This window comes from Bufo bufo, chromosome 1 (assembly GCF_905171765.1).
Source record: "Bufo bufo chromosome 1, aBufBuf1.1, whole genome shotgun sequence".
Taxonomy (NCBI): Eukaryota; Metazoa; Chordata; class Amphibia; order Anura; family Bufonidae; genus Bufo; species Bufo bufo.
The window spans coordinates 397,474,145-397,487,388 of record NC_053389.1 but is presented as its reverse complement, the minus strand read 5'-3'; the positions used below and the strand labels follow the sequence as shown (position 1 = coordinate 397,487,388).

Sequence of the window (13,244 nt, the reverse complement as noted above, 5' to 3'; positions counted from 1 at the left end):
ATTTCCTCTTCAGCATAAGGCAGCATGACCTTAGGGGTGGGCGATATGGCCTAAAATTTATATTGCGATATAATTTTAAGCATGTGCGATATGCGATATATATTGTTTTCTATATTGGGGGGGGTGTTTAAACTTTTTTTTTTTTTTTACTTTTTATTTAATAACTATTAGCCTCCTTAAGGGCTAGAACCCTTGTCATATTCACCCTAATAGAGCTCTATTAGGGTGAATAGGACTTTACACTCTCCCTGCTGCCCTGTGCTTTGTGCACACAACAGCAGGGAGCTGACCATGGCCCAGCCTCTCATGTGCCCCCCCCCAGCCTCTCATGTGCCCCTCCAGCCTCTGATCTGCCCCCCCCAGCCTCTGATCTGCTCCCCCCAGCCTCTGATCTGCTCCCCCCCCAGCCTCTGATCTGCTCCCCCCCCAGCCTCTGATCTGCTCCCCCCCCAGCCTCTGATCTGCTCCCCCCCCAGCCTCTGATCTGCTCCCCCCCCAGCCTCTGATCTGCTCCCCCCCCAGCCTCTGATCTGCTCCCCCCCCCCAGCCTCTGATCTGCTCCCCCCCCCCAGCCTCTGATCTGCTCCCCCCCCCAGCCTCTGATCTGCTCCCCCCCAGCCTCTTATCTGCCCCCCTATGGTAACTCAAACCCACCCTCCCTCCCTCCCTCCCCAGTATTAATCATTGGTGGCAGTGGCCACAGGGTCCCCCTCCTCCCCCCATCATTGGTGGCAGTGGGCAGTTCCGATCGGAGTCCCAGCAGTGTAATGCTGGGGCTCCGATCGGTTACCATGGCAGCCAGGACGCTACTGAAATGCTATAAGCATTAGCAATGCGCCGCACAGACAGAAGAAGGAGCGACCGGCGGCCACGGCGCACGTGAGTATAATGCTGGTCACTAACATACCATCGCAGCCAGGACTTCAGTAGCGTCCTGGCTGCTATGGTAACCGATCAGAGCCCCAGCATTACACTGCTGGGACTCCGATCGGAACTGCCCACTGCCATCAATGAACGAGGGGGACCCTGTGGGATATGGCCAGCCACAGTCCCTCCCCTCCTCCTCCTACTCTGTCCTCTCCTCAATGGTGTTCAGCGGCAGCCGCGCACAGTGGGGAGGGAGGGACTCCTTCTCCCTCCACTGTGCCGGCCGGCTCAGGAGAAAATGGTGCGCGCAGAGAGCGCAATCATATCGCGGTCCGGCGATATGGCGAAAATCCATATCGTGGCCCAAATTTATATCGCATATCGCCTATACCGCCCACCCCTACATGACCTCTTCAAGTATTCTGATGTATTCAAACTGATCCATGATCCCTGGTATGCAATAAATAGGCCCAACATCTTAGTATGAGAAACATCCCCATATCATGATGCTTGCGCCACCATGCTTCACTGTCTTCACAGTGTACTGTGGCTTGAATTCAGTGTTTGGGGGTCGTCAGACAAACTGTCTCCGGCCACTAGACCCAAAAAGAACAATCTTACTTTCATCAGTCCACAAAATGTCTCTTTAGGCCAATCAATGTGCTCTTTGGCAAATTGTAACCTCTTCAGCACATGTCTTTTTTTCAACAGTGGGACTTTGCGGGGCTTCTTGCAGATAGCTTGACTTCACACAGGCATCTTCTAATTGTAACAGTACTCACAGGTAACTTTAGACCTTTATTGATCTTCATGGAGCAGATTGTTGGCTGAGTCCTTGCCATTTTGGCTATTCTTCTATCCATTCGAATGGTAGTTTTTCGCTTTCTTCCACGTCTTTCAGGTTTTGGTTGCCATTTTAAACCATTTGCGATCATTTTAGCTGAGCAGCCTATGATTTTCTGCACTTCTTTATATGTTTTCCCTTCTCCAATCAACTTTTTAATCAAGGTACGCGGTTCTTCTGAACAATGTCTGGAACGACCCATTTTCCTCAGAATTTCAGAGAGAAATGCACTGTAACCAGCATGTACAACATTTGCTGCCTTCCTTCCTTAAATAAGGGCAATAATTGCCACCTGTTTTTCAAAGAATGATCGACCTCACTAATTGAACTCCACACTGCTATTATTTTGAACATGCCCCTTTCAATTAGTGATTGAATTACAGAGAATCAGCAGCATGCATGTCATGACTGTTGGGTCTCTATTACTCTACTACATACACCTGCTAATAAATTATTTGCCATGTAGAAATATCATTTCTACTAAAAACAGTGAATGATAAGGTTAGTGATCTCTGACTGCTATTATTTTGAACACAACTTTATATAACGCAACATAATCTTTATACACATATACACAGATAGCATCACCTAGCAGCAACCACAGTCCAACAGAAGTCAGGGAACCAATAGTTAAAAAACCCATAAGAAACAATAGAGCGCTGACCCCTAATTAACCACTTGCACTTGTCGGTAGGATAACATCCTGATTATGGAGCGTCACAGATGTCAATGCGGAGAATGAATGTCTCAGTGCTTTTCTACACACCGGCGCTCCTGGTCACCCACTGTACAGTGAACAGTAAGGCAGTCCCATTTAAATACTGTAAATTGGCTACGTTACAGTCTCCTGCAAAGCACCAGTATACAGAGAAAAACTAAAAGTGCCCATATATAATATTAATAGCTGACAGCTATTCCCCCCAACTCCACCATACACAGGTGCAACTGACTTGACCAAGTGTCCATATATCGATGGGATGAGTGGAATACACCACTGTCAGATATCTGTGGAAGGATCAGGCATGCTGAAGCCCAAGATGACTGATACTTAGTTGGCTGATGCTGTTGTACTGCCAAGCTACTGTATCTCTTGTATGCGTATGGACACCTTAAAGGTTTTGTCCCATTACAAGAACATATCTGCTATCCACAGGATAGGTGATAAGTGTCTGAACGGTGGGGTCCAGCCAATCATAATAATGGGGGCCTATGTCCCATTTGAATGGAGCATTTCTGATGATCCATTCGACTCTATGGGCTGCCAGAGATAGCTGATCATCAGAAACACGTGTGTTAAAAACGGCAAACATCCTTATGGACCCCCACCGATCAGACACTTATCACTTATCCTGTGGACAATCCCTTTAAGAAGGATATGTAGTACTGTGGCTCCTTCCTACTGACCTGACTGATCAGTAAGCGATGGTGTATCCAAACAATATGCTCATTCAGACTATGGGGGTCATTTGTCAAACTGGTGTAAAGTAGAACTGGCTTAGTTGCCCTTAGCAACCAATCAGATTCCACCTTTCATTTTCCAAAGGAGGAATCCGATTGGTTGCTATGGGAACTAAGCCAGTTTTACTTTACACCAGTCTGATAAATGACCCCCTTGTTCTCTGAATAAAACCTGAAAATGGTAGTGTGAACACAGCTGAAACTGTTCTACGTAAATCTTTTCATAAAACCTCACAATGGCTTTTAATGAATGATATACCAAGACACCGATCTGCATAATTATTTATCGCAATAATGTAATAAGCTCAGTGTTCGCGCTGCAAATCTACCCATTTTAAAGAAATTGTGTAAAGCACAGTTTAGCATTTTAATACAACCAAATTGATTTCCTCTTATTGTATATTACACATCAATTTCTCTTCATACTTTATTCTGTTAAATAGATGGACTTAAATTGTTTAATCCCATCACACAGCCCCTGCTATGAGGCTCTAGCCTCCGGAAAAGCATGTTTCACGGTTAATTTGGACAAGTATATTTTATAGCAGATGCAGTTCTCTAGAGGTTCAACTAAACCCTCATCAGAGTTCAGATTTACTAATGTGACCACAGTAATCACCTTGGCAACATGAAGGCTTGGCAATGTCGCATTTCACGTTGCAAAGCCATCTGATTTACCTTTGAACAGATGGAGTACGCTCCGCAGAGCTAGTCTGAAATTCATTTTATTATGTTGTGTAAACTTGACACTAATCCTAAGGACCTGCTGTATTACTCTGGTGCCCTTTTCCCTGTCACAGCGGCTAAAAGATGACAGCCTGCGCTTCAAAACCCCTCCTATACTCCGCACTTTCATGAAGCCAGACTGAGGGGACATTCAGAAGCTGTTCACGTGGCCTGTTTCATCCTTTGCCATGTGCTTGGATTTCAGAATGTTGCTTTTTCATAAACACAGAGCAGAAAGACAGGCAGGAAAAAAAACTGTGGACTGGCTCGCCAAGTGGGAGTGTCTGGATTTAGTAAAGAAAGGTGGGCGTGAGGGGATCTGAATTTTTTTTTTGGGACAAGTCAGTCTCAAACAACATCAGGATTGAACAGGACAGAACTTACGGAGAAAACAAACATGCCAAATTCTTTTTCCTTTCTGTAGGCTTGGAATACTAATTAAATGAGATGTTCTAGGTTCAGCCTGCCACCTAGTGGCCAACAGGCGATATTTTGGAAACAGAAAGTTAAACATCAGCCAAACACAAGACGCTAAATGGAATCTTAAAAGCAATATTTCATCTGATATAGACATTAAATTATTAGTGATCATTTAAAAGAAAAGAGGTATTCCAGCACATTTAAATGCTGCTCCATGGCCTGCAAACCGCTCTTACTCACCCCTGCTGAACCTTGAAGATGCCAGGGTCCCCACTACACACCACTCAACTACTCATGTTCTCAACACACCAGGAAATGTCACAACCGATCACAGGCTGCAGTGATGTCCCATCTCAGCCACTGATTTACTGAGCATTCCCCGCACTTTTTATATTTATTACCACTCACAAACCCCAGGCAGAAATCTGAGGATCAGTCTCAACTTTCTGCTGTGGATTCAAATACACAGGGGATTTTTTTTAAACATATCCCGAACAGTACCTGGCCTGGTTCAGTGGGACTGTGTAGGGAAAAAAATCCAAAAGAAGATGCCGTGTTTTACTAGCACCACTTTTTTCTAATGTTGTCAGACTTAGGGCTCATGCACACGAACGTATTTTCTTTCCGCTTCCGTTCTGTATTTTTTGAAGACTGTATGCGGAACCATTCACTTTAATGTGTCCGCAAAAACAACGGAAGGTACTCCGTGTGCATTCCGTTTCCATATTTCCGTTCCGCAAAAAAGTAGTGCATGTCCCATTATTGTCCGCAACTGATGGCCCAGGGCCCCATTCAAGTCAATGCGTCCGCAAAGACTACGGAATGCACTCGGAACACATCCGTATGTCATCCGAATTTTGCGGATCCAACTGTAGAAATGCTATACCCAGCCCATATTGATCATATGTTTGGCGATTAATAAGTTACTGTTTCCGTTTCTGGTCCGCAAAAAACAGATCGCATACGGAAACCATATAGATATGTTTTGTGGAATAACGGAAGAGGACTTAATGGGAATCTGTCACTAGCATATTAGCAAAAAAAATTTTTCATGAATCCATGTGTAATAAAGTACCTTATATCCATATGTCTTGTTCTTTTTATTGTGAGTCTTGTCATTTCTTCAAAAAAAGGCTTCTTATGATATGCAAATGAATCTGTAAGGAGCCCAGAGGGGCGTTATTCTTTCTCCACGGTGCCCAGGTAGGCCCCTCTGAAGTGCCGCCCAATAAAAAGAACGAGACATATGGATATAAGGTACTTTATTACACATGGATTCATGAAAAAAATTTTTGCTAATATGCTAGTGATAGATTCCCTTTAAATCAGAGGGAAAAAAATACCTCAGATACGGAACAACGGATCTGTGAAAAACGGACCGCAAAACAACAACGGTCGTGTGCATGAGCCCTTAAACAGCACTCACTGAAAATTTCCCCAGGTTTTGCAGCAAATCCAGAGAAAGTCATACAGAAACCTGCTCAAAATCATGCAGCTTTTCTGCATGTTTGCTGCATGTCCAATGGCTAAAAACCAAAGAAAAAACCTTGGATACTCGCCTTCCTAATTTTTTGCCGCTAGTCTGGTAATACTTGCCTGATCCTTCTGCATCAGACCTTCTGATGGATTTTTCGACTTCTCATGAGTTTACACTTGTCTGGGGTATGCTGACATCACCTAATATTTGCATCTTTCCTCTGATAACGGCACTTTATCAACCACACCTACTTTTGTCGGCAAGATTTCTATTTTGCCGATTTCTATTTTGCGAGTGAATACTAAAGTAGGCATTTGGCGCAATTAGGTTTGCCTGTAACTTTGGCGCATTTTGCATTATTTTTTTGGTGCAGAGTGATTGATAAATTTCCCTTATGTGTAGCAAAATCGGCATCCACATCAATTTCCACATACTTATAAAGGGGTTGTCCGAGATAACTATAAATCTCAAAGAAGCCCTGCAATACCCTAAAATAAAAAAAATAAAATCATCTTATACTCACCCCTTTCTCCCAGCACTAGGAGAATAAAAGATGGCATCCTGGAGTCCAGAATTGCGGTGGCAGATTATATTAATGATACAATAATAACGCTACAGCCATCGATACTTGCACAGGTTGCGACTAATTGATTATGAAAGTTACAAAACAGAAATTTTTCTATTAAAACTGTACTGTAAATTCAATGGAACCATTTCCCTGTAATTTTCTTAAAATTAAAGGGTTTCTGTCACCAGAATTAACCCTATTAAACTAGCTGACATTAGCGATGTGCTAATGTCAGCTGAACCTAACTAGCCTATTCCTATTTTTATCTATGCCCCCGTTACTCCAGAAATATAAGTTTTATAATATGCTAATTTGACCCTAGGAAGCGGTTGCCCATGCTCCCAGAGGCTCCGTTCTCCCACCTCTGGCCACGCCCTGCTACACTAGATTGACAGGGCCAGGCAGCCTTCACCTCCAACTGCCAGCCCTGTGCGCTGGGGAAATCTTGCGCCATTCAGTATTCGGCGCATGGGAAGTGAGGAAGCCGGCAGCTGGGGAGCACCCTTTACTGCCTGCGCCGAATACTGAACGGGACGGCGCAGGCGCGAGATTTACACGACAGACAGGGCCGGCAGTAGGAGACCAACGCTGTCTGTCCCTGTCAATCTAGTGTAGCAGGGCTTGGCCACAGGTGGGAGAACAGAGCCTCTAGAAGCATCGGCAACGCCCACCCTGCACCTAGAGGCTAATTAACATATTATAAAACTTATATTTCTGGAGTAACGGGGGCATAGATAAAAGTAGGACTAGGCTAGTTAGGTTCAGCTGACATTAGCACATCACTAATGTCAGCTAGTTTTATATGGTTAATTCTGGTGACAGAAACCCTTTAATCAGTATGAATAAATTAATAAATCACCACCACAGGAATGACAAAAAAAAAAAAATATTTGTTTGGCAACATGTCTTCAATGGAATAATGAACAGAAAAGAATAATTATGCAAACATGTATATTTGCTTTCCTTTGCACACAGTTAAGAAATTAGTAAGATAAATCTATGGATAGCGCCCATGATCCATAAAACCACAATGCCAATGTAATCACTGGTTAGTAAATAAAACATGGTTACTTACTGGTTCTCGACCATCCATGGCTTCCATCCACAACCGCCTGTCCTCTTCTGAAAGGGCCTGCATTGTTATTGTAGTTGATCTGTAATGAAGACAAAGTAATGCAGTCATCTGACCCTTCAATGCAGAAGGTGATAAAGAATATTTCCATAGAATAAATTCAGACCAAAAAAAAACACAATGGTGGTCATTTATCAAACTGGAGTTTTACCCTGGGTTTCGAAACCCCTTGAGCTGCCGGAGGATGCATCTAATTTATGTTGAGGTGCAGGCCTCGTCATAAATTAAGCGCATCCTCCGCCATTTCTTAACGTCTGGAGTGAAATCTACTCCAGCTCCTGACTGGAGTAGATATCAAAACGTCATTTACGCCAGTTTGTGAATTTGCCCCCACACTGCCCTCACCACTCCCCAGTGTTGAGGGCAGAGTGAAAGCCGAGAGAACGACAAAAATCGTTGCATGCGCAGTAAAAAGTTTTAAAACTGATGAAAAAACTATTAGTAAATGAGCCAATGTCTCTGCCCACTTGTCCTGTGGATTGCCAGAATGCATAAAACATGTTTGGATGGGAATGCCCTCAATTGCTACTAGCTAAAGGAAGCTAACAGTTGGGACTGTGGGAGTATGGATCTAGAGCCAGCACTGCACTGAGGACACAATCTTTGTCATCTAGTGGGAAATGTAAATTATACAGCACCGTCTAACAGATTAACAAGGCTCAGAAATTTCAGACATCTGGGTTAACAGAATTACAATGTTGGTCAACTTAAAAATACATCAATTGGCTTTTTGAATATTTTCTGAACAGCACCTACTCCCTTGCTGCAACCCATTACATAGAAAAGAGAAAATACTGAAAACCTATTAAAATACATAGATATCCTATTGGAGCATCCTTCCCAACAGTATAACCCACTTTAGTGCTGCTGAGACCCAAGAGCAATAAAAGCTGCCCAAGACACTCCAGGAGAAATTATTACTACTACATGCCAACCAATGAAAAACAAAGGGGCAACCATGGCTGCACTGCAAGAAGAAAGGGCCACCCACAATGAATTCCATATGCCTTTAAAGTGGTGAGCCCATTTGCATTTTATTGCATATAGCTAGGATATGCCAGCAATGTCCAATAGGTGCGGGTCCCACCTCTGAGACCCGCAACTAACTCTAGAACAAGGCCCCCAAATCGAAGGAGTGTGCACTGCTAATGCACGGTATGCGGCTACTTTGGGCACTCTCGTAGGTGAATGGAGGGCCAACCCCTTTAATATTACAAATAAAGGTCTCCAAAAGACTACAGAAACATTTAGAGGACCAGCCCCCATCTCCACCACAATTTTTTATGGCAGATTTGCCCTCGTCTATAAGAAGACCAGCTTTGTAATAGACTTTTTCACTGCAATTCTATATGGTTGCCTGAAAGAGGCATTACTGCTTACTGACAGTTAAAATATTTTGAATCATTTTCTATAAAAACTGCATTTTTCAATGATATCTGTAGCATTACATTTTCTTCTGCCATAACCTACACATACTTAAAGCCAAATCGTGTGGGCGATTGGGAGAAAAAGATTCACAATCACGAGGCATTTTGGATAAAGAAATTAGAAACCAGATTTGCAGCAGGGTTAAATAAAAAAAAAGATTTCATGTACATGGCAACTGTGCATCCATATATTTATAATGCATATTTATTAACATGTTAAAGGGCTTCTGTCACCCCACTAAACTCTTCATTTTTTTTTGTGTACTTATAATCCCTATCATGCGATATTGCTATACATTGTTATTAATAATTTTCGTTCAGTAGATTTAGCAAAAAACTTACTTTTATGATATGCTAATTACCTTTCTACCAGCAAGTAGGGCGTCTACTTGCTGGTAGCAGCCGCAGAAAACCGCCCCCTCCTTCAGTTGATTGACCGGGCCAGCCGCGATCTCCTCCTCAGGCCAGCCCTGTCAGCATTTCAAAAATCGCGCGCCTGTGTTGATTCGGCGCAGGCGCTCTGAGATAAGGAGGCTCGCGTTCTCAGCACTCCCTCAGTGCGCCTGCGCCGATGACTTCTTCTCTTTCCGTGACGTCATCGGCGCTGGCGCACTGAGGGAGTGCTGAGGAGGCGAGCCTCCTTATCTCAGAGCACCTGCGCCGAATCAACACAGGCGCGTGATTTTTGAAATGATGACAGGGCTGGCCGGAGGAGGAGATCGCGGCTTGCCCTGTCAATCAACAGAAGGAGGGGGCGGTTTTCTGCGGCTGCTACCAGCAAGTAGACGCCCTACTTGCTGGTAGAAAGGTATTTAGCATATAATAAAAGTACGTTTTTTGCTAAATCTACTGAACGAAAATTATTAATAACATAATGTATGGCAATATGGCAGGATAGGGATTATAAGTACACAAAAAAAACAAAAAAAAAAAAAGAGTTTAGTGGGGTGACAGAAGCCCTTTAAAGACGCACGGTGTGAAGATCATGTATCTATATGCAACACCATTTATGTTTGCAGCAAAATGGAAATAACTCAGAGGGTTACAGTTGGTTCCAGTCCACATTTTTGTATTTTTCTTGGGTGAATTTTGCTTTTAAATGTGATAGCAGTCAGCCCATCCAAGGTGTACTGGCTCAAACACGTAGGCATGGACTGTCTCTTTTGTTTTATGGATTTATAATAAAAGCATGGATTTTATGGAATACAGAAAAATTTGTTTAGCCCTTTAGTGACCAGCCTGTCTTGGGCCTTACTGACTAAGCGTTTTTCTTGCTTTTTGCCTTGCAAGAGCTATAACTTTTTTATTTTTTGTGCAATAAAACCCCATAACATTTTTCTTTTTCTTTCTATGGAGTTGTGTGAGGGCTTGGTTTTTTGCGGTATCATTTCGGTGGCAAATAAGAATAAATTAGCAATTCTGTCATTTCTTTTCAAATTTTTTTTTACGCCGTTCACCGTAGGGGATAATTTACATGATATTTATGTAGTCCAGGTCGTTAAGGATGCAGAAATACCAAACATATGGGGAATATTATATTTTTTTGCAATTTTTTTCATTGAAAAGCTTATTCCCCACAAGGGGACTATAACGGACAACATTTTGATTGCTTTTAAAATACAGTGCACTATCCTTATAGTGCATTGCATTTTAATGTCCGTGCTATACAGCCTGCTGGAAACTACTAAGTTTTTGTCCATTTGAATACCGACACTCATGCCAGAAGCAGGCCAGATCCCCGCCAAGTCCCATTATAGTCAATGGGCTCCAGCAGGGAAAGACAGTATCATGCTATGCCGGATACAATGAACAGCCAACCGGATAGTTTTAATGCTAGTGTGAAAGTAGCCTAACGCCCACAGGTTTGGAATGGAATGTCTAATGAACCTGTACTGTAGGAGTGATGGGGAGATATCTACATACTTTTAACCATACAGTGCATGTCTATGCAAGTGAATTAGGAGTTCTGTAACAAAAAAGTAAGGCCGAGTTCACATCTCCATCAAGGAGATCTGGCTGGCTGTTCTGGCACACAGCAGAATGCCCGATCTCACAGGATCTGGCTTAGCCAGATTATCTACTTCACTCCCTATTGATGGTAATGAGGTCCGGAGGTGATCTGGCTGCTTTCCAGCATAAATGCTGAGCTTCGTCTGGACAAAAAATGCTGCATGAAATTAGAGTTGTTGCGATACCAAATTTTTGATTCGGTTTCGATACCATGAAAAAGTATTGCGATACTCGATACCATTCGATACCACGCGAAAAAAATAAACAAAAAAAGCCACGTGCATTCCTCATTTTTAAAAATGGCGAATCGCGCAGTTTTTATTTTATTTTTTCTGTTCCGGCATTCACCACCTAGATTTTTTTTTTATATTTTAATAGTTTGGACTTTTCTGACGTGGCGATGTAATATGTTTATTTATATATTTTATATGTGAAATTGGGAAAAGGGGGGTGATTTATACTTCATATTTTAGTGTTTTTTTTTTTTTCACTTTTTATTTAATAACTATTTCCCCCCTTAGGGGCTAGAACCTGGGATCTTTCATCCCTTTTCCTATTCACCCTGATAGATCTCTATCAGGGTGAATAGGACTCCACACTGTCCCTGCTGCTCTGTGCTTTGTGCACACAGCATCAGGGATGTTACCATGGCAACCAGGGCTTCCTGGCTGCCATGGTAACCGATCGGAGCCCCAGGCTTACACAGCTGGGGCTCCGATCAGAAGCTGCCACTGCACCACCAATGAGGGGGAGTGGAGAGGTCCCTGTGGCCACTGCCACCAATGATTTTAATACTGGAGGGTTGAGAGGGGCCGGCGCACTGTGCCACCAATGATTTTAATGGGATGGGGGGATTGAGGGGGGGGGGGGCACACTGCACCACCAATGATTTTACCCCTTTATACAGGAGGCGGGTACTAGCAGATCAGCGGCAGTTAACTGCCGCTGATCGCAGCTCCCTGTCAGGGGCAGGGTGCCGGCAATGCGATTCTGCTGCCGGCACCCGCCTCCTGTATGTGTTAAAGACTGACTACTGTATATGAGTCCAGACTTTCACTATTAGGCCACACAGAGCGGCGCCCAGCGATGTCGCAGCACTCACCATTAGTCCTGGGCGCCGCTCCGTTCGCCCGCAGTGCCCCATTACTGTCTCCTCTCCTGCTCCACATGCTGCTGATTACTATCGGAGCGATGGGAGGAGACATCAGCTTCACTAGTGGGCGTTCCTTCTCCCTGGCTGTAGCGCTGTCCAATCGCAGCGCAGGGAAAAGGAACGCCCACTAGTGAAGCTGATGTCTCCTCCCATCGCTCCGATAGTAATCCTATCATTGGTGGCGCAGTGCGCCCGCCCCTCCTCCGCCCCTCTCTTCTCATTGCCGCCCCTCCTCCGCCCCTCTCTTCTCATTGCCGCCCCTCCTCCGCCCCTCTCTTCTCATTGGTGGCAGCGGCAGCAGCACAGGGGGGAGGGAGGACAGCTTCCTTCTCCCCGTGCTGCTGAGAGAGAACATGAGCGCGCCGATAGCAGCGCGCTCATGTTCAGAGATACTAGACTGCGCAGAAGCGCAGCCCAGTATCGAAAAAACGGAAATCCCGGTATCGTATCGATACCGGGACAAAAGTATCGATTGGGTATCGAAATTTCGATACCCGCAACAACCCTACATGAAATAATATTTTGTCTGCTCAACAGCCAGCATTTGTGCCAGATCTCTTTGACAGAGATGTGAATGAGACCTAAAGATGAAACTGTTATGATATACATTTGAGAAATTATCAGCACATAGGACATTTTGGACTTGAAAAATTACCATGATGATAAAAGGCAGACACTCAATTTAAGCGTAACAAACTGATTTAGTGGCACATACACATACATTACACTTACCGATCAACAAGTTCAACATCAAAACAAAACCTCTTCTCAATAGAATCAGTTTTCCTTCGTATGCAGGACTTCAAAAAAACCACCTCTTCTTCTCCCTGAAAGTCAAGAAGACATAACCTGCTGACTCAACTGTAAATGTGTTCCACTGTTTGTAGAGTTTGAGTATACAATATAGAACTTGAAATCAAAGAGAAAGGACAACCATAAGGTTAAACGTGTGGGTGTTGAGCTCCACGATACAGCTCCCACTACTAATGCATACTGTACCTGTCATCTGGCTAAAAGGACATTTGGGAGAAGTATTGTGGAGGTTAGGCTACTTTCACACTCGCGTTTTGTGCGGATCCGTCTTGTATCTGCACAGACGGATCCGCACGAATAATGCAAATGCCTGTATCCGTTAATAACGGATCAGTTTGCATTATTCATA

General features: G+C 43.8%; 1 protein-coding gene across 2 annotated transcripts in view; it reads right to left on the bottom strand.

Moving 5' to 3' along the window:
• The window catches only part of ARHGAP26 (Rho GTPase activating protein 26), a 608,947-nt gene that overhangs the window by 401,306 nt on the left and 194,397 nt on the right, over window positions 1–13,244 (bottom strand). For both annotated transcript variants that reach the window (XM_040406016.1, XM_040406026.1), the window contains exons 10-11: window positions 12,815–12,909; window positions 7,436–7,514 (exon numbers count right to left, since the gene is read on the bottom strand). In XM_040406016.1, coding sequence (XP_040261950.1) covers window positions 7,436–7,514; window positions 12,815–12,909 — 174 coding nt within the window. The remainder of the gene's footprint in view (window positions 1–7,435; window positions 7,515–12,814; window positions 12,910–13,244) is intronic.